The sequence below is a fragment of the Podarcis pityusensis genome, assembly GCF_964106645.2.
Source record: "Podarcis pityusensis genome assembly, chromosome: 10".
In the NCBI taxonomy this organism is placed as follows: domain Eukaryota; kingdom Metazoa; phylum Chordata; class Lepidosauria; order Squamata; family Lacertidae; genus Podarcis; species Podarcis pityusensis.
The window spans coordinates 13,395,005-13,417,242 of NC_138035.1; the positions used below are offsets into that span (position 1 = coordinate 13,395,005).

General features: G+C 40.0%; 1 protein-coding gene across 1 annotated transcript in view; it reads left to right on the forward strand.

The window, feature by feature from the left end:
- ETNK1 (ethanolamine kinase 1) overlaps nt 1-21,947 on the forward strand; it is a 34,011-nt gene extending 12,064 nt beyond the window's left edge. The window contains exons 2-8 of the mRNA XM_081023165.1: nt 670-929; nt 3,843-3,983; nt 4,412-4,554; nt 10,371-10,454; nt 12,996-13,156; nt 14,957-15,030; nt 16,623-21,947. Coding sequence (XP_080879291.1) covers nt 670-929; nt 3,843-3,983; nt 4,412-4,554; nt 10,371-10,454; nt 12,996-13,156; nt 14,957-15,030; nt 16,623-16,695 — 936 coding nt within the window. The 3' untranslated portion in view covers nt 16,696-21,947. The remainder of the gene's footprint in view (nt 1-669; nt 930-3,842; nt 3,984-4,411; nt 4,555-10,370; nt 10,455-12,995; nt 13,157-14,956; nt 15,031-16,622) is intronic.
- The last annotated feature ends 291 nt before the right edge of the window (nt 21,948-22,238 follow it).

The window sequence follows — 22,238 nt, forward strand, 5'->3', positions numbered from 1 at the left end:
TGCAAGGTGGCCACTTGGACTTATCCCTTTGTATTTATCATTACTACAAAGTAGACAAGTTTGGCTTGACCAAGGTATCCTTTCATCACAGGAGAATACTCTAGCACTCACTACAAGAGGAGGTTGTCTTATTTGTCTCTGGAGATACTGCTTCTGAGCAACCACCTCTTTTGACCAAGAATGAAGAGGTGGACTTGCCATAAAGGGTTGTGGTTGGTGATGAGTGCAGCCTATGGGCCGGTCCTGCAGGTCTAACCTGAATTTGTGTAGATTGGTGGGATGCATTTGTGCACTCACCCCTGAGAGAGTAGTCAGGTACTCATTGACAACCTTCCTTGGAGTATTTTGGTTGTCTTGTTCTATCCTCCTGCTGTGGGACTGAATCTCTCAATCACCAAAGGCAGGCACAGCATTGTGGGAAGCAGGCTCTGCCATGGTGCATTGCAGCATGTCAGTCTGTCCTGCCTTCGCGAAAGAGCACCTGTTCTCACTCTTGTGAAACACGAAGCCATGAATGACTAAGCTGTCCCTGCTTTATCTGTAAGCCATACTGAGGCCCTTTTAGGGGAAATAGGAGGGGTATAAATAAATATACAGTAGTGGTGGTAGTAGTAGTGATAGTAGTAGTAAGTTTTAATTAAAACTAATCTGACTAACTCTTTCTTACAGGTATTTACAGATGGAATCACCAATAAGCTTATTGGCTGTTACGTGGGTGAGGAAATGGATGATGTTGTCCTTGTTAGAATTTATGGAAATAAAACAGAGCTGTTAGTTGATCGAGAGGAAGAAGTGAAGAGCTTCCGTGTGTTGCAGGCGCACGGCTGTGCTCCACAACTTTACTGTACGTTCCGCAACGGCCTGTGCTATGAGTTTATGGAAGGCGAAGCACTGGATCCGGAACATGTTTGCAACCCAGAGATTTTTCGGTAAGCCCTTCAGCACTCTTTTCGCTAAAGAGTGATGTTAGGTATATTTCCATGCTGCATATTCCATAGGGCTCTCTGGTGCCTGATGCCCCATTCCTGAGACCATGCTATTTTTGAGAATGAATAGATACTTAGATGATTGACCGTAAGTATAGGCAGCTGCTACAATATTGTATTGTATTGTTACCCAGCCATTCCTCTATTTGTTGACTAAAACACTGGCTCATGCTGTGGTCACCTGCCACCTTAACGACTGTAACTCTTTTTTCTGACATGCTTTTGTTACTTCTCTGTCCGTAATGGCTGCCAAAGCAGTTCAGTTGCCATTGTTCGAACCAGGTGGCACACCCATTTCAAATGTCTTTACTGGTTCCCCATTGCTTCGGCCTCTGACACATTTAACTTAGTCTTTCCTTGAAGCCTTTTCATGGACTTGCCCCTCCTTAGTTTTCTTAATCTGTCTTGCAATGTGTTCTTCCCATTGTTTCTCTAGTTTGGCCGTCCCCTGTCACCCAAAGATATCTGATTGTTTGCTTATTTTGTCCCTTGTTCCCAGAACTTTTCCAGAAATATCTGCATGGGACATTCAAACGTGACTATGTGGAACATAATAGACATTGATACAATTACTTTTTAAAATTTGTGAGATCGGCCTTCCCAGCCTGATGAACTCCAGATGTTCTAGCCAAAACTCCCATCAGCCCCAGACAGCTTGGATAAGGGAAGATGGGAGTTGTCCAAAACATTTGAAACCAGATTGGGGAACCCTGTATTAGACTATTGGGAAGGCAGTCTGTCCATCTTCAGCCTGTGATGGCTCTAGGAACATTGTGGCACACTTGAGACTTAATTGGTTTTTCCTGTCTTCTCTGACAACTATTTAGGGCCAGGTTTCTTACGTTCACAAGAGATTTTAAAGTTTCATTTTACTTTTGACTGGCAGCAGGGCCAATTTGATGACTTTGTGATTAGCAGAGCTGTTCAGTCATCAGGCTTGTCCTTCAGACCACTGGAAGAAATGCTGCTCTCAGTTTCATTAAGACTGGTGATAGTTTGCATTTTGGAGGGAACACTCCACAAGAGAGGGTGTTCGAAAAAGGATATGAGGCTGCCATCTCTGCAGGCAACAGGTGACATAACTGGGCTCCTGAGCCCCACAGGTGTGCCGCAGAAAGATTGTAGTTGGTTAAGGGAGCCATGGACTCAAAAAGGTTTAAAACTTCAGCTCTAGCCATTACAAATATCCAGGTTTCTTCCATGCTAAAGCCTTAGAACCGACTGAACCATCAAGGACCATGGAAACATCCTAAGCAATAAGCAAAGTTTTTGAAGTTACTGCCAGAGCAGAAACTTAGCAAAATGTGGTGCTGATGGACAATAATTGCTGTTCTAAAGATGTCAATAATGAATGATCTTGCTTTATGGAGCATTTAATCTGCCTGTTAACATAATCCTATTCAACTCCTTCAGATTCATGTATATCACTGTATTTCAGTGTAATTTATCATATTTAGCACAGCGGCTCATAACATTTTTTGGGGTCACAGATGCCTTTGAGAATCTGAAAGCTATGAACCTCCTCCCCATATCCCCCCAACAAGAGCAATTTTCAAAGTAACAGGGAGGAGATCTCCCCTTTTGTGCTCATTTCACGGACCTGCTGGGGTCCATGGACCGCAGGTGAGAAACCCCTGGTTTTTTGCAGACAAGTAGAAACAAATAGAAGAATTTTAGGAAAGTCATCATTTATTTTATATTTATATCAAAATTATAAAAATTTTTTGCACCCAATTGACTTTTAAGGTAATATATTGGAAAAATTAAAATTTAATTGAATTTATAAACCAATTGCACAATGTCTTGAGTACAGAAATATAGTAAGTTCAAAAAAAGCAAAAACAAAAACCAGGAGCCTAATTAGTGAGACAGCTAGCCAGGATATTATGCATTTCTAAATGAGATGGTCTTTACCAGCTGCTGAAGGGAAAGTGCTGGACAATGCCTCCTTGGGGAGGGAGTTCACATTTTGGACGCTGCAATCAAGAAGGTCCTGTCCAGTGTTTGGTTCGTCATACTTCTTGAAGGCAGTGGGACGCTACACAGCCTCCCAGGAAAGGCTTCATGAACAGGTGTGAAAGTGTAGGAGGCCCTGTAAATACCTCTGTTCTAAACAATTCAAAGCTTTACAAGAGATGGTGAGGATCTTGAATTGGGCGCAGAAACAACTAATTCTGATCTCACAATAGGGAGCAAGATACTCCAAAAACAGGCCCACACTGGCGCTGTGGCCTCCAACTGCAGTTTCAACAAGTAAAAAAAAAAGGTTGATCCACATAGGGTTTGTTGCAGTAGACTAACCTGGTTGTGTTTTATGCCACAGATACCACTTGAGCACCCAGGAACATTCTCAGTCTGCATACTGGATCCTTCAAGAAATCATATCCTCAGCCAGAACTGACTGTACACCTAATCCCAGATCAGTTTTCCTACTCATGTTTTTGAATTAAGTCTCAGCCTATTTAGCCTAGCCTCATGACCTCAGCTTCCAAGAAACAGTGACTGAATTTTTGTGTGTGCTTTAAAATAATAAAATATATATTTTTATACCCCACCCCTTCTCTCACGACAGCCCAGGGTGGCAGACAGTAAAAATGCAGTGTAAAAAGCAGAATTAGAACCACAATACAAAATGCAGTGAACAGTAATAATTAATATTAATTATGCAAATGGTGTCACTCCGAAGGCCTGCTGGAACAAATAGGTCCTAAGCTGCCATTTAATAATGACCACATTTCGTTACCTTCTCCCACCCTATTAATGTGCTTCTAATAGATTCTCAGTGTTCTGAGCTGAAATAATGTATTTGTAATTATACAAAGGATTTATTCTGGTATAAATTTCACTTTATTGCAGGCTCATAGCCAGACAGCTTGCTAAAATACATGCTATTCATGCTCACAATGGATGGATCCCCAAGTCTAACTTGTGGTTGAAAATGGGAAAATACTTCTCTCTCATTCCAACAGAATTTGCTGATGAGGAGTTGCACAAAAGGTGAATGCCTATTCTTGTTTCTATGATTGTAGCGTTCTAAAGCTTGTTAATGAAGATGGAAGCGTTAAACTGATTGTACCCATGTCCATTTCAGAAATGTAAAATATATCCATAGCGCTTTTCATGTTGCTTAGGGGATTTTAACCTGGGAACCAATTTCCCCACTGTGGAAGGATGTGAGGGTCCAGAATTGGCCTCCACAGGCACGGACTGTGTTAAAACCGTGTTTATGGAAGACAATATTACTCGGCTACTAGTGATCGCCAAAGAAGAAGAAGAAAAAGAAGAAGTTGTTTATTGAATAATATGACTGAAATAATGAGAGAATGGAGAAAACCACATTTCTGATTAAAGTGTTGAGAACTGCTGTCTGAAAGTTTTGAAATGATTATTTACACATGTGCCCTCTCTTTTCTTAAACTCAAAAGGTTTATAGCTGATGTACCAAGTCCTCAAATCCTTCAAGAGGAAATGGCATGGATGAAAGAGAGACTGTCCAACCTGGGTTCCCCAGTGGTACTTTGTCACAATGATCTGTTGTGTAAAAATATAATCTACAATGGAAAACAAGGTAGGTATTGAACACAGCTGTAAGTAACCTTTAAGGCTTGTTTTGTATTGCCTAATACACAACAGTAAATTGTGGTGGGTGGATAATGACAACTGTACTTCGTTTTAAATAACATCTAACTATTTATACTTTATTACCATTTGTTGCTTGATGCAAACTTTGTGTCATAGCAGTTGTTGTATAGAATTGTTGCTGATAACTATAACTGATACTTTAATTAATATTTAATAGTTTACAGAAAAAATAATTTTTACCATAATAATTTTATTATTCCACTGTGTTGACAGCAGAAATTTCAAGCTGAATTGTTGTTGTGTAACTGTCCTTGATCCAGATTTTACTGTTTCAAACAGCCTTGGGAGCAAATGTCTCCAGGTTACTGTGTATTATCTTTGTATTCTGATTTGTCAGATATATTGATGACACCGAGGAATTCTACATGATGAATTCTACATGGTGAAGTATCTGGAAAGATACTTTCCAAGGCTCTCTTTATACGCTGATGATGAGGTACATAGGTATCTTTAAAGTTGAAGATTTGTTTGTAAATATATTTGAGGTCAGAGGTATTCTGAAGACTGGGAAATTGGATTTGTTTTCATTGTCAGTTTCAACTGTTTGTGTTTGAATAAATGAATCACCTACAGCTTATTAATTTTGGTGATGTGATAAATTTAGTTATTATATTAAACATTTTAAACCCCTTTAAAAGTAACATTAGAAATGGATATTCTTTGCCCTTTGGGGAGTGGTTTTTCCTCTCTTGCTGGTATTAACCATGTGTTTGTGTTTTGTGTGCACCAGTACAAAAAATGGTCCTATTATAAACTAGAGATTGCAAGCATGGTTTGAAACTTGTAATCCATGTTTATAATATTGTTTGCATAGACCTTGTAACAAAACCATAGTTAATTCTAGGAAAAGAGCGGGAAATAATTCTGGGTGCGGGCGGAAATGTGAATACCTAAGGCTGAGTTCTGATTTGCAAAAGATACCTTGCAGGGAACCAGCATTACCTGTGCTCCAATTTTGTCTGAGCTTAATCAAACTGGTATGTTCATATTGAAAGGAATGCAGCATTTAGGAACTAGAAATTTGGATTTATAGAATATTGTTTTAAAACAGATAAATTTATCAGGAAGTTGGCATGTTGAATATGACCCAAATAAATTATTTGAAAGGAAACCGCACACAAAGATAGGTCTTTTAAATATATTTCCTCTACAACAGTTCCCACAGCTGTTGAGGCAAGCTTCTCCTTTAAAAACAAACAAACAGAAACCGAACTAGACTAGCATTTGAAATTTCCAATTTTCTGGCAGTAGAGGCATGTCTCTCTCTCTACCTTCATTGTGGTCAAGTAATATTTGCCTAAGGTTGTGCAAAAAATAATAGTATGCATGTCATACTATTCAATGTATTTTGCATGGCTACAGTGCTCATTTGTTTTTTCTGCCTTCCCATTCTAAACAATCAAATGCCTTCCAAACTTTTTATGAAAGGTGTAACATTGGCTCTTCCTGGGGGCCTATATATGTTGTGCTGCAATGTGTATTACCGCAAGGGTCCTTTGGCCCACAGATGAGTCTAAGAGAAAAAAAGATGGCCATTTGGGAGGCTTTTCTAGATCACACTCCTTAGATTTTACTTTGCAGTCCTAAAATATTTTGAAAAGAGAGATGTAAACCTAATCGAATTATGTGTGAATTATTCGAATTTGAGAAAAGTGACTTTTCTGCATAGGCACTTTGTTATTATTTATTAAATTTATGTACCACCCTTCATCTGAAGATAACAGGGCAGTTTACAACATACTGGAACCATTTTTACTAAATATCCCAAGACAAAAAGTTCAGAATTGAACACTGTCAGAGTTTCTAGGCTTGACCCCCCCCCCCTTTGAAACAAATCTGCTGTCATTTTCTTTTGTAAACAGAGTGGAGAATAAATCAGTGAGAGCAGTGCATCATTTAAGAGCATTTCTGCAAAAACCAGTGTGTGAGTGTTTAGCACTTGGGAACAGGGAGGGGGAGAGGGAGAATTCTAAATACGGGGAAATGCTTGCAACTCTTTAAAAACGGGGTAAATACTAAGTGTGTAGTGCATTAAGTATTCACAGCAAGGAAAGATCTTTTGTGACTATGTTTTCAGTGTGAAAGTTGCAGTTAGCAAATTATAGCCATGCTATTATTTGATAACTTCCACCTCAAGAGGTCTTGTGAATTATCTCTAGCAGTGCTGAAGACTTCTGCAATGCTGAAATGTTGAGCACTGCTTTTATCTTAGAATAAATAAACCATGAATAAAAGTCTGGCACTGTGTATTGTCTTGTACTGGGCACAATGTTTATAAATCTGGTGCATAATAGTATTTTAAGAGGAACTATATACTTTTGCAGTGGAAACTCAGCTTTAACTTTTAACTTAACCTGGTCATGCAGTGAAATAAAAATCATGCAGTTAAAATATTGCTGCCATGCTAAAAATGTTTTGCAAGCTACTTGAAAGAAGCACGCGTCTCTCTGGATTTTCTTCCCTTTTAAACTATCTTCTTTACTTAAAACTTTTTATTCTCATTTTAATCTTTTGGCCCACAGTACTAATGTGCCACATTGATTACCCCTTTAATTTTATCCCTGTGAAAAGCTGGCCTCTGGTAATATAAAGTCCATTATATTAATTATTTGCTAGAGGAGAGTGGTTCACAGCTATGTCTTAAAGTTACCATATGGGCTTTCAATTCTTTATAAAATAGGAAAATATTTATAAATATATTTTATAAAATATCTGAATGTCTGTTTATAACAGTTCACATAAAATAAGGGTTCCAAAATGCCTTCTTCCAGCACATTCTAACTTGACAAACTTGACAGACTTGGTCCGATTCTCATTTATATATAATAATTTTTAAATCAATAATATTTAGTTTTAATATGCCAGGTGAAGCTGCTGCCTCTTTCTGCTTTACTAATTCAGGCTACTAACATTCAGGATGTTAAATGTTTTAAGCTGTATTGCCTTGCATAGAACACCTATAATTGCCAGCTATCATTTATGAATAAGCAGCTTGCTGAATAGCTTTAGCATTTGTTCTTACTGCTAGTCTTTTGTCGGGACTTTACACTTCGTTTACACCTTTAAGAAGCAACCATGGAAGTCTAGCTCTTGCTTTCATATTTCACTCTCCCAGCAATAATATAGTATACTGCTGCAGTAGTCTCTGTACTGACTCTAAATCCAAGTGCATTTATGTATCTCCCTGTCCCATTTCCTAGTTTTTCTTTCTGGTAGAACTGTCCTGAGAAGCTGTTCACCATTTCAAAGCCGCAGTTGTTATGGAACAGCTAGGATTACTTCTGATTTTCATTTGAGGCTCTTGAAAGGGTTGGTTTGTATTCAATGCAGTGTGAGCATAAAGAGAATTCCTCGCTCTCCCAACTCCAGTCAGGGTACCAAGCCTGGGTGTAGAGCAGGGTGGAAGGGGAAATTGTGGCAGCTGCTCCCACCCAGTTCCCCCCGGTTGCTTGCGCTGCATTGAATTCAACCTACTAGTCACAAAATCAGGCATTCAAGAAGTGATAGTTTAAGTGTCTACAGTCTTTGCTCACATTTTAAGTTGTGATGATACCTCTTTGATATAATGAGAAGAATGTTTCAAAGTAGTTAATTTCATCTTGGCACATTGTTAGAAAGAATAGCTGCCCTTCAAGAAAAACATGCTTACTGATTCTGCCATACCGTTGAAGAGCATTATGCTTAAAAATTGAAATTACGAAACATAGATGAAACAGATGAGGGAAAGAATAAATAGAAATAACTGGGTTATATAGAAGAAAAAAAGAGGGAAAATTCATGGAACCGTTGAGAGGGATGGAAGTAGAGGTTTGATAGGTGAGAATTGTTTTAATTTATTTGTTGAAATGCTTATTTGTTAAAAAAGGAAACTATAAATAAACTAACTTTAAAAACAGCATGGCACAAACATGGGGGGACGGGACAGGGGACGGATGAAATTACGCTTGCCAACACCCAATTTTCATTGAAGCCCCAAAATCGAAGGGAGCAGTGCATCTTGAACATTTGTATTTCTTGCAAAACTTAAAATTTAAGGCTGAGTTCCACTGTGATGTCAGTCTAGAACAGGAGGACCAGTGAAATGCAGAACTTTTCTCCTTAAAGTTTTGTGTCTTGTCAAATATGAGTTTGCCAAATTTTCTTCATCTGCTACAGATTAGGTATGCCATTGTTGCTGCCAAGTGGCGGCGTGCACCGTGCTACTTAAAGGCACTGACTGGAGGTTTATCGCATCACTTGTTCGCATGCACCTCCCCCCTAGGAGAGCACGGAGCCTGGTAACAGCCTCATCTGTATCTTAGCTTCATTTTCTTATTTTGTAATACTGTTAATTATTCCTGGAAATTAGCATTTGAATAAAAGCAAGGGTTGTCTGGTGGTGATGATGGCACTGCAGATCTATATTTTAATGTATATAAGCTTGAATCCAAACAATGTTTATCTTTAAATAACTGTCTTACATTTTGTATATGCAGGCCTTTCACCTGCCATCTTTATTGGATTTTTTTTTTTAATGTGGACATATGCATTAAAACAATGTGTTTGGGCAAATCGAGATTTAAACCAGAATTGATTTTTTTACTAGTATATCTTTATGAAACAAGTTGAGTACTTTAGGAAATGGCATTCATTTAGAGGCTACAACAACTAGTTTCATGATTTGCCAGTAGGGTCTAAATGATTTGTCTGCAAGCTTGCTGTTAATGCATTGGTGTGGGAGCCTCCATAGAAACTCCATTGATTTAAAGTATAGTCTAAAAACTTTCTTGTAAACTCTTAAGGGAATATATATGCTACAATCCTGTATTGGTTTTATAACTTAACGGTCATCACGTCACCCAAAGAATCCTGTTAAAAACTGTAGTTATGGAGAGACTGAGATTCCTGGCCCCCTTACAGAACAATAATTCCCTTCCAGAACTATAAGTTAACTTGATTTAGATCTATTTCATTTCTGTAGTGCAGATAAGGCTTACTAGCAAAATGTTCATGTAGTGGGAACACCAAATGCACCAGGTTTGACAACAAAATGTTGTTTCCCATCACAACCCAATATTGTCCCCTAATCAGTCATACTGCTAGTCTCTCCCACTCAAAAGTCTTCAAGGTTTGAGATGTATATCCATTCTTCCCAAATTGTTTTGAAACTCTAATGGTGCTACTAGAATTCTTCAAAATTTTAGTTTAAAATGTGAGGAAAGCTTAATTGAAAGATTACTGAATTCCTCTCTCAGTATTGTCTCTTATAATGGATTATGCAGCTTTTTTGTTCTGATACTTTAGAATAATTTGCCAGGGAGACTATGTGCCGAAATGTAAATAAAATAAAAACTCTTTAAAGCGCTCAGTCTTGTGTGAAGGAAGAAATGGCTATACAAAATAGCGTAGCACACATTCCCTTGTGCAAAATTACTAGCATTGCATTAAAAAACAAACAAACACCCAGTAAGGATGCTAGCTAATCAGACAAGTATTATATGTTCATTACTGATGCCCCTGGTGGCAGAAAAGCAAATGTGATGATTAGAGATCTTAAGCTCTCTAGTGAGACTGTGGTCAGTATATATCTTTATTAAAGTTGTTAAAACAAACAAAAACACAGCCCTAACCTTGAATGTCTTAAAGTGCATGCATCTGAGCACAACAGGCTGACACACTGGCAAGTGGTTAAAGACACAGTGAAGCTTTGGGGTACTGCCTTGTGCTTACTCTTACAAAATTTATTTTTTGTGTCTCGTGTAGGTGACGTTAAGTTCATTGACTATGAGTACTGTGGATACAATTACCTGGCTTATGACATTGGGAACCACTTCAATGAATTTGCAGGTAGCTTAGTTGGTTTGCTTATATTACGTCTCATTTAAAGCTCTGTTGTTGAGTTCTGGATTAGTTGTTACTATTGAGATCGATATGTCTAGGCTTGCAATATTTCAAAAAGTAAAATTCCTGACACCTGTGGTTTTTTTTAGGAAATCACTAAAAACAAACAAAAAACCACCTTCCCCCAAGCATATTCGGGAGCCAATTCTTCTAGCAGGGAAAGAAAGGGGGTGAAACCTAGAAGAAAAAAACCCCTCTGGAAACCCCTCCCGGGGAAAAACAAAAATGGCCAGGTCCTATTGCATCCCCTTTTCCAACATAGCCCCCCACCTTACATTCCTCACTACTACACCCCACCCAGCTGCTCAGGCCCCCAACAACCCTTAGAAACATGTAGTGAGGCGCCTCCACCTTTCTCCCCCTCCCACAACCTCAAACTTACCACAGCCGGTTTTGTTCCGCTTCCTCATAGTTTGCTGCCCGTCGCTATCCAGGCCTATCTAGATCTTGTTTAAACTCTTTCCTGCGCACACACACACACACACACGTTATCTGCCCGGGCCTCATCTTTACCTCTACGATGCTGCAGCTGGAAGGGGACGGTGACCCTGAGCAGCTTCAGCCTACCCTGGCAACACAAGAAGACGCCTGCTGCCATGTACCGGTGGGGAAACTGTACCAACACCACTACTTCAACCCCCTTGGGCGGGGTGGCTGCTCCAGGAGCTCCCGAGCTCCCAGCTGCAGTCCTTCACTGCCACTGCCGCTACAACTGAGCCGCCTGCAGGACACACCTGGCACGGGGTCCCTTTTTCAACATGCTAGGGGCGGCTAGGCCGCTGCTTTGCCGCCGCTGCCAAGGGAAGTGACCTCTTGTCACTTCCACTGCCACTGGGGCTCAGCCTCCCCTGGGAGAAAAAAAAAAACCCCAAACCCCCCAAAGCAGAAAATGGGGGGAAATGGGTTGCCATACGTTCGGGAAATTCTGGAGATCTCTTAACATTCAAAATTTCCCCCCTGGACTCCATTTTAGGTGTCTCATTTCCGTAATGTCCGCCATTTTTCAGACGTATGCCAAGCCTAAATATGTCTCTGTTCAGGTGTTCACTCTCCTTTCCCATTTTGAGCAGTGATCCTTACTGCTCCCCTTCCCTTCCACCCAGTTCCTCAGTCCAATGGCTGAAGTGGGACTGGAGGAAGGATCCCACTGTGGGGTTTGAACACAGATACTGAATCTTATAAAAACTCGAGGAGACGATGTTTCGAGATCCCCATGATTCTCAATGATCCCATCATGCAGAAGAAGTGGCTGAGCAGGTCATACGTCATTGGCTCTGTGGTTTTTTGTTAGGCTCGTCCTACTCGCGTGTAGGACCCTGGCAGAGACACATGCCCGACTGGCAAGTTCTCTCCCTCCTGGTTTGTCATTCAGGAGCTTCAAAAGCTTCCTTCAGCCCGAACATCGCAGCAGCTGATACCAAAAAGCATAAGCACATTTACAATCCTGCAGAGTATTTGCAGTTTGCGTAACAGAACTCAGTAGCACAGCATCTTGGCTAATCTACTTTATTTACATATAATACACTCGGAGCATTCTGACTTGACTCCTTCCTCTTTCTCATCAGACAGCAAAGAGAAAAAGAAACAAAGGACAATAGTCCCACTTCACGGAACACAGTAACATAAACATCCTGTCTCCATCACTTCCCACACTGTGGAATGAAAACATACACCGTCATGTGATAGATAACAATCTCGTGACTGCAAACATGGAGCAAGAATCCTAACATTTTTAGCCTCCTGTACCCTTTATCACTTTTTTTAATTTATCAGTTATAATCCACTTCTCCGAGGAACTCAAGGTGGCATAGTTTCTCTCATCTTCACAACAATCCTGAGAGAGGTAGGTTAGGCTGTGAGATAGTGATTGGCCCAAGGTCACCCAACAAGCTTCATGGCTTATAAGGGATCTGAGCGCTGGTCTCATTGGTCCTAAGACAGAGAACAAGTGAAAGTTAACAGCCATAGATAAAGCATACACTTGGTTCTGCCACACAGGAGTATCATCCATTTAGGTGCATGTTTTTGTAGAGCAAAAAGTTTGCATGCTTTAGTACTGAAAAATCATAATGTATTTTGCCTCGATATATGTACAGTTGTACCTTGGAAGTCAAACGGAATCCGTTCCGGAAGTCCATTCAATTTCTAAAACATTCGGAAACCAAAGCGCGGCTTCTGATTGGCTGCAGGAAGCTCCTGCAGCCAATCGGAAGCCATGGAAGACGCATTGGATGTTCTTCCCAAAATAGTTCGCAAACCGGAACAGTCACTTCCGGGTTTGCGGCGTTTGGGAGCCAAAATGTTCAAGAACTAAGCTGTTTGAAAACCAAGGTGCAACTGTACTCTAATTTTCTTTATGTTCCTTGTTATGACTTCTAACACCAGGACACACACATCTGTTATGCATGTTAGTTAATGACAGTGCACTAAGAAACATTTCTGGAAATACTAGGCTTTTTAAAAAAAACAAAAACAATTGTCTCTTAGGTGTGAGTGAGGTGGACTATAGCCTCTATCCAAGCCGAAAACTGCAAGAGCAGTGGCTGAGATCTTACCTGGAAGCCTACAAGGAGTATAAAGGATTTGGGACAGATGTGACTGAGAAAGAGGTTGAGGTGCTTTACGTCCAAGTCAACCAGTTTGCTCTGGTAAGTTTAAGATTTCTTTGGCTTAATTTCAGATAAACTCTTTCAATTTAGGTAGTACAGTGGTACCTCGGGTTACATACACTTCGGGTTACAGACTCCACTAACCCAGAAATATTACCTCAGGTTAAGAAATTTGCTTCAGGATGAGAACAGAAATCTTGCTCCGGTGGCGCAGTGGCAGCAGGAGGCCCCATTAGCTAAAATGGTGCTTCAGGTTAAGAACAGTTTCAGGTTAAGAACGCACCTCCGGAATGAATTAAGTACTTAACCCAAGGTACCACTGTACACACACACAGAGAGAGAGAGAGAGAGGAACCTCTGTTTTCAAACGTAATCCATTCCAGAAGACCGTTCAACTTATGAAATGGTCGAAAACCGAGGATCAAAGGGCTGTTGGCAAAGTCTGTGGTGAAAATTGAGAAATGCGCCTATGAAGCCGTTTGAAAACGGAAGCATTCACTTCTGGGTTTTTGGTGTTCGGCTTCCAAAACATTTGGCAGCCAAGACATTAAAAAACCAAGGTTCCACTGTACTGTATTTACGCGAATCTAATGCGCACCCTAATTTTTGCGATGTAATTTGGCCAAAAAATGCATTACATTCGAGTAATTACGGTAATACATACACATAGTATGAATGTTACATAATGCTTCTACAGATCTTTTGGGTTGGCAGCTGTTTTGCACACAAATGAATGGCTTAGAGTTGTCTCTAGATCGTTGAAATGTGAAATAAAATATTCTTGGGCCATCTCACTGCTACATGAGACAAGATCCAGGAAAGGCCACAGGAATCTGCAAAAGGAAAATACTATACAGCGAAACCTAATCTGTTGGGATATGTATTTGTGTCCTGACATCATTGTTGTAAACGTCACAGTTGTTGGGGAATATTCTTCCCTGTGCAAGAACACTTAATGGGCTGAATGCAACTAAGAGAACACACTTGCCTTTCTTTGATTCATGTTCAGGCTGTTTGGCATAAAGCTCTGGAGGTGGGCTCCTCCAGCTTATTCATAAAAGGGTAGTGACCGAGGGCAGGAAGTGCACAAGAAAGTTGAGGAAGAGTTGCCTTGAAGCCCTCAGCTGCACTTTTGCTTCCTTCATCTGAGGTGGTTCTCTTCAGCCTTGGCCTTTAAGTGCTCTCATCTGTTGCTTGCATCCCATTTTTACCTGGCGTCCTTCCCTGCGTTTCTCTCTCATCTGAAGGTCTCTAGCAACAGCCTCTTTTCTCCTGTGTCTTTTGCAGTAGGGACGCATTAGCAGTAGGGTAAATTATAGCTGTGGTTTAATGTTTAACATACACCCACAAACCACTTGTGTCACACAGTAACTGAGTAAGTTGGAAGTGGATTTTCCCCCCAAGGTGGCATTCCATTGGTAGTTGTAAGTCATAGTTTTGATTTTGTTGTTTGCAACCTTGAAATTGTTCGCTGTAAGGCTACTTGGTTAAAAATTAATATATTGGTATTGCTTGCTGCCTTGTGTTCCTTGAAATACAGGGTGGGATTAAAATCTAATAATGTTATATTTTGGGGCGTTTAAAAATCAGAGGACTCCTTTCAGTTCCTTTGAGGAGGAAGGGAGATGGTGAAATCATTGGTAAATTTATCAAACTCAGATACCCTGAAATCCAATAAGACAAGGCTATGTTAAGTGTTCAAGAGTTCTTGTGTTGCTATGCATAGCTAGTCAATTAACAGCAAGTCCGTTCTAACAGTGCTAATGAGTTAGTAGCATAACTTTCTTGTTACGGACATAAAGTGTGTGTTAACCCTCATTGTGTGTTTTTTTTGTGTAGGCCTCTCACTTCTTCTGGGGATTGTGGGCCCTGATTCAAGCCAAATACTCCACCATTGACTTCGATTTTCTTGGGTAGGTAACTTAGTCTACAAGTGTTTCTGTTGCCTGTGAACCTCTGACTAGTGCTGCTTCTGTAAAGAGGACTATCAGGTTTAACATGCAGAATTTTGAAGTGCTGTTTCTGAAATATAACTAGTTTTGTTTTCTTGTACTGTAGAGTGTTTACGACGAATAGCTACCCACAGTTTAACTGCCTAATTGTTTAAAGTAAAATTTCCTACTACCAAAGGTGGTGGTAGTTGGTATATCAAACTGGTTGATATATAGGTGTCTATAATTGGATTGGGATGTGGGTAGCGCTGTGGTCTAAACCCCAGAGCCTAGGGCTTGCTGATCGGAAGGTCAGCGGTTTGAATCCCCGCGACAGGGTGAGCTCCCGTTGCTCAGTCCCAGCTCCTGCCCACCTAGCACTTCAAAAGCACGTCGAAGTGCAAGTAGATAAATAGGTACCGCTCTGGCGGGAAAGTAAACAGTGTTTCTGTGTGCTGCTCTGGTTCACCAGAAGCAGCTTAGTCATGCTGGCCACATGACGCGGAAGCTGTACGCCGGTTCCCTCGGCCTATAGTGTGAGATGAGCACCTCAACCCCAGAGTCGGCCACGACGACCTAACAGTCAGGTTACCTTTACCTTTACTTTTATAATTGGATTTGCTCACTTTTGTTCTATATCCTTTGTGTGCTACTCTTCTTCAAATTGGAATTTAGAAATTTTGGTCCTGCCTCTTACAGTATTCTGTAACAGTGACCAATATTAACTATTTTGGTTTATAAAAAAACAATGCTCCGTGTGCTGGAAGCAATTTTTAATACTTTCTTGCATTCCTGTCAGTCGCTGAACAGCCAAAACACCCTTTTGAAAAATGTACTGAACTTAGCCCCCACAAATTAGAATTGACCCCTCTCCAGTTAATCAGCTAAACCAAGATTAATCTCAGTAGATTAATTTTTTAAGAGTTGCTATAGCATACTAGGAGCCTTGAGGAAGTCCTTGTTTTGAATCTTGCCTTTACAATGAACTCGGTAGGTGACCTAACACATGACACTTAGGTTTGCATCTGCAGCATGTACCAACAGTACCAACCTAGGTTTATGGGGTGGTTAGGATTACAACAAGGCAATGTATATGAACTGTGTTCTTAAGCACACCTGCTACTAGGTAAATCATGTTGAACTTACCGGGACTTTTGAGTAACCATGCTTAAGATTGCATTGTGCGAACTGTGTGTAAATGCCAGTTAAATAAGCATTTATCAAAACCTGCAGCTCCAGTGTTTTGCCGTTACAGAGTAGGGGCCGTGGTGCTATCTGGGTTGAATTTATTAGCCTAAGTAGTTGTTTTGTGCTTGAAATGTCTCAAAAAGGAAACCTGAATCCACCAAGCCCTGAATGAAGCATTATGGCCTGACTTCCATTTTGGCATGAAATACCTTTTAGCTACTTACCCGCATATGAGAACTAAGTTTCTCAAATATGCAAGGCATTCTATAACCACTAGATGGCAGGAAAAACTAAAGTTAACTGCAAAAAGCTTGTAAGTAGAGTCATGTTAATTGTGCCACAAAGGCAGTAAGACATGATTTAACATTTTTTATTTCCTCTAATAGGTATGCAATTGTTCGCTTCAATCAGTACTTCAAAATGAAAAATGAAGTCATGACATTAAAACTTCCTGAGTAACAACTGAGAGCTTCAGTTATCTACATCTGGATCAGATTATTCCTTAAAGTTTTTTTTTTCATCCGAGTACAGATAATGGAAAAAGCTAAACATTTGTTAGTTTTGTATCGTTCCTATGGTGGTTTTTTGCTTTTCATTGCCTCTAAACAACAATCTCTTAATGTTAAACCTAAAATGAGGATCTTACTGCTGTTGTAGAAGGAATAGAAGCATTAGATTTATAAAGCATAGGGAGAGCAAATTTAATCTTTTCTCTTGTAATTTTTAACGTGAAATGTGAATTATTTATTATGAATTTAACATTCCATTGCTGCTTTTCATCAGTTCTCTTCAAAGGAGGGGGTGTGGGCTCTAATACTGTGAAGGACTTCGTACATCTTATGTTACATTGACATTAACTTAAGAGCAACTTCAGTGCTCTTGCAGACTGTGTACAAAACCTGTACATGAACAGAAGCAGTTTGCATTAAAGTGCAATTCATGGGTGCTGACTTGGGTTGCTAGGAGAGGATGGGAGGTAATTCCCATGCTGATATTTCTCCAAGCTCTACCTCAGTACTGTGAAAAAAGACTGGACATCCTTCTTACGTAACATACAGATGAATTTTTTTTACAGAGGTCTGCTCGCTCATGAAGAAAAACATGCCACCACATAGTTACTGTAGATGCTTTCATCCTGTTGGAGGCAGCTTCTAGCTTCAAATGCAAGCTTTAAGTGACCACTGTTCCAGAGTGTCATTGTCATTCCCCTCCCTTAAAAAATGATTTATTCCCCACCCCCCAAAAAACTCTTTGAACGCTTTGGCATGTAGTCTAGGGACTATACATGTTCATAAGAGACGCAAAAAGGAGCTAGCAGGACAAGCCGCCGAGCAGTCCTCTAGCGTTTGGGAGCAAAACTCTGCCATGTTTCGTTGATAATCTGTTCTTACCCTGCTTCCTTTTCGGTCATTAGATCTGTTATTTGGTAGGTTGCCTCCTTTGCTTTGCTGGATGGTGGCAAGCTCGTGGCCAGCACAAAGCCGCGAAGTTACAAGATCATTCTTGAAATAGATGGCGTTTGAAGAGTGAGGATTTGATCACAATCACGTTTCTTTCCTTTTCTTTCGAAAGCTATCCTACCCAAGAATGGTTTGAATTTCAGAAATGTGAAATGAAAAACAAATGTTTACTTAGCTGACGCGCTGTGTGTGTGTGTGTGTGTGTGTGTGTGTGTGTCTTCGAAGGTAGGGTAAAAGGCTTTAAACTTTGAAAGTCACTGCATTGAGTTGAATTGCCACACAGTCAACTCTGTTAGTCTGAAACACTTCACTTTGGCCACTTAAGTGCCCATTTGTACAAAGTCTGTGTTCATACGCAGTATATGTAAACCCAAATAAACCTTAAGAAATATTACGGGGAGCCTGTTGCACAGACTCAGCAAGGATATTTATTCAGAATTATTTTATAGTACTCTGTAAATTAAACATTGGCTAAAATAAGCCTGGCTTGTTTAATGATACATACAGCAATTAACAAGGATGAAAAGTTCACCCCAAAGATCACTGAATGATTTTTCTGTTTCTTTCTGTAAATAATCTCATGGTTTTACACATTTTGAGGTGTCTAATTATCTCGTTTCTAAAGCCACAATCTTCAAATGCCCTGCTGGGGGGTAGTTCCATTGGACAGTGGAACTAATCACTAGACAGTAGGCTGCATTCAAATCTAGTCACTATTAAAACTTTTTAATACTAATGGATTATGATATCTATACTTTCTAATAAGTTTTTTTTAAGCACTTATTGATATACTTTCTTAAATTGGGCAGCTTCTCTTGATGTTCAGTGTTGACCTAACTAGTTAGAGGAAAGTGTAATTTATCAGGTCAAGGATGTTGCTGGAGCTCTAGAAAAAGTCAGCACAGAGTAAATTTCTCTTGCGAAAACTGAATTTCTTTACCAAGGTCTGGTCCTCCTTGCTTTTTTGTAGTCTTTAATGGCATCTTATTCTAAAATCATTAGTCTTGGGTACTGGATGAATTAAATTAAAATTAACTTACTATTTTTGAAAACCTTAATGTTTTTCAACAAAGTGTACAAGGCTTTTAAAGCAAAAATTGCCATACATTGTTGAATGCAGGAACTAGTTCTTCCCACTCACAGATTTTAAGGAATACTTGTTAATGGCTACTTTTGAAATTGGCGAGACAGATCACAGTGTTCTCTCAGAGGGCTTGTTGCATCTGCTGGAAGACAGTTGAGCTCTTCGTTTTTCTGGGTAGTAAAGAATGACACAGGCTGCCTCCATTCTTGACAAATACTGAGTTCTATAGAAGAGATAAGTGGCTGGTTGTATTTCTGCCTTGTGTTACTATATTTGCTAGACCTCACTATGTGACCGAGGCAGGAGCAAAGAATTGTGGGAGGCAGGCTGAATCTCAATTTTTTCCTCCTGCCTTGAGGGAACAGTTCATTTCCCCCCTGGTCTCCCTGTTTCTTCTCCAGTTTTCATGAAACTTATTTTTAGACCTTGGTGTCCACTCTTGCGATGTGCGATCTCACAGGTGGGCATCATCCAACTGTGTGGATTTCTTCTTTGGTATTCGATATTTTGGCTGACTTGATGAATTTTTTCTATACCCCTCTATAGTTGCTGCTGTACAAAGCGGACAAAAAGCAGTATTGTGAATCATCCTATAATCAGCATTTCCAGTAGTAGCAAATTAAAGTATCATCAGGCGGCAATATATATTTCCCAGATGTTAAAGGCAAGCGCATCCCTGGTGAATAAAAATGCTTCTCTGGTGATTGCTTTTTTCCAAAATCTGTGTACATCTCCAAGGTAGCTGCTGATCACAAGGATGTCAAATCATAAGAAAGAGGCGCTAACTACATTCCCATTATTTTCATTTTTGCTGTTGTAAGGTCATTAAGTGATATGAAGCTGGTCTGTGCCATTGCATTTGGCATGTTCCAGGTTGAACAGGGAAATGGAACACCCACTAATTTAACTCCATAAAAGCATTGATAAAATAACAAGTAGGGAGAGCCTATTCTTTGTGAAACACTACTTTGAGGGGGGAAAAGGTCTACTTGGTATGGCATCTTCTGCATCATGGATTTAGACTATTAAAATAATTCTGACACAGGCCTTGTACAAATGTAATGGTGCCATGGAGAGAAAATTGGTTCTCATTTTCTAAACTAGCTCTTTGCCTCTTTAACACGACACTGTCTTGTCCTGTTCTAATCTCAGTTAGAAGGGTGGTGGTCTTGTCATTAAATTAGAACTGCCCTCCCCCCCCGAAAACCCCAAACTTGTTCACATTTATCAAGTATTTGAACTCTTATTTTTTTCCAGAGCTCTAGAAACAACCTCATGTAATTCTGGCTGTGACTTGCCAAAATCTATTCTGTTGCCTTCACCGTTAAGCTATTGATTCTGAATGCCGTCACCGACGACACTAATAAAATACTGAAAACGTGAAGAGGGTTCTTAGAAGTGGCATTCAGCCCTGTGTAACATCACCTGACAGACCGTAGTGGCCTAGTAGCTTTTGTAAAGCAGAATTGCGTGATTTTCTTTTCCTTCTTCTACTTCACAGTTTGGCAATCAGACCAGGTTAATCATTATGCCTGATTGATCCAAACATCAAAGCATCCTAGGTAATGATGGTGATTTTTATTTTTTGCATTGTTTTGAACTCTGGCCTGGGGTTCTCTTGGTGAATTTTGCGGATGGCTTAGCGAACTGATTCACAGTAACCGGATCTGACTGTGTATATACAATAGTGTAAATAACCATTTGTAAATTAGTGTGAATTGTATGGTACCTCGCATTTATGAACTCATGTATTTCATTGTACTCTCCTTTTGTAGAAATTTTGATGTATGTAAAGAGAAATCCGAAATGTGCTGACCTAATTGTTAAATTGACCACATTCAAAGGGGAAAACGACATTTGGGAACAAAATAATAGTACCAGGAGGTAACCACATTAGCTTTCATAATGCATCTTTCTCATTGTGCCCGTGGTGTCTGCTTTCATGTTCACGCATTTACTTTGGAGGAAGTAATCATTCTGAAAACGAGTTGGTACAATAGTTGGCTTTAACTCACAATGCCTACTGTTCCAATGGGAAGCAGATTGGCCAGTTGGAGAGGGAAATGCTTATGTGAGGTGAATTGTGACGCTCCATTCCAAGGCCAACTTAATTCCTAAAAACGTTATGGTTCATCAGCACATGGGTCGTTGGCTTTTGCTGAAGAAAAAGCTTGTGCGAGTTGGTTTCAGGACAGAGGCCCTGTGATGTAAATGGCAGAAACATCAGACGGGTCTAATGCAATAGAAAAAGGAAACCCTATATATTATTGCTCTGTGTTCTGACATGGTTATAACTTGGTTGCAGGTACTAGAAGCAAATGAGATGAAATATTTCATTAAATTGCTTAGAAGAACTCCAGTTTGCATCTAAGCTTGCTTAGTTATTCATAACGTTTTTTACAAACTGGCACACATTGATGTTCTGGGGTAAAAAATAAAGCCTCATATATATATGGAAGGAGAAATGGTGGCATCCTTGAAGATTGTTGACATTGCATGTGTTCCGGACTAGCTTTTTCTTTCTGTTGCAGCAAAATCTGTAAATAATTGATCCCATTTCTTTGGTAAAACCTTCGCCCATGCGGACTTGCGTTCGATGCAGCTGAGCCTATCTCAAATATTTATTCCACAATATTTGATTCCACCCCCCCCCCCCAGCTTGGCCTGAGCAGTTTTATCTGCTAGTCCCAAGTCGTCTACATAGCTTACAACTGTCTGTAATAGAATAGCAAGCAGTTTTATTCCTCTTGTAGTTTCAGGCACCTCACATTTTGGTGCTTTGAACTTGGCACTGTGAATTAAGGGCATAATTGCTGCGTTCATATTGAGCCTGGATTTTTTTTGATAATCGCAGTCCTAGAATAACGAAGACACTCAAAAGTGATACAGCCAGATGGTGCCCCATCAAGCCAGTATCTTTTTAGTACGTAGACCTCTGGAATGAGGAAAGTGCATATGACAATTCCTTGCCAATGTCCATGACAGGAAAAACTTGATAGGGCATTTTGTTTTTCCAAAGTGGTTCTACAAGCTTAATATATGCTAGCTTGGTGACAGTTTACCAAAATATCTGTTACCAACCTTGACTAAGCAAATAGCATTATTCACTGATAATCACATTGTACTATCTTCTGATTTCAGTGACATGTTCCCCTGCTTGCCCCCCCCCCCAAAAACCCATTACTGACCACTCTCCCAGAAACACCTTGGTGCCAGCTGTTGTAAAATTGCTACACAACATCCAGCTTTTCTCATGGCAGTAGAGTCAACTTGATCTCGGGGTGTGCTAGAAGACGAATAAATATAGGGAGTTAAGATTGTTTGGGAATCTGCCATTTTGACAGCCCTTTGGAAGCCAGCCAATAGTAATCGAGAATCTCCTCTAGATGGTCCTGAGTAAATTATTTCATACTGCTCTGCATCTGAACGGCAGTACTAATTCACAGGTTGGATTCGAA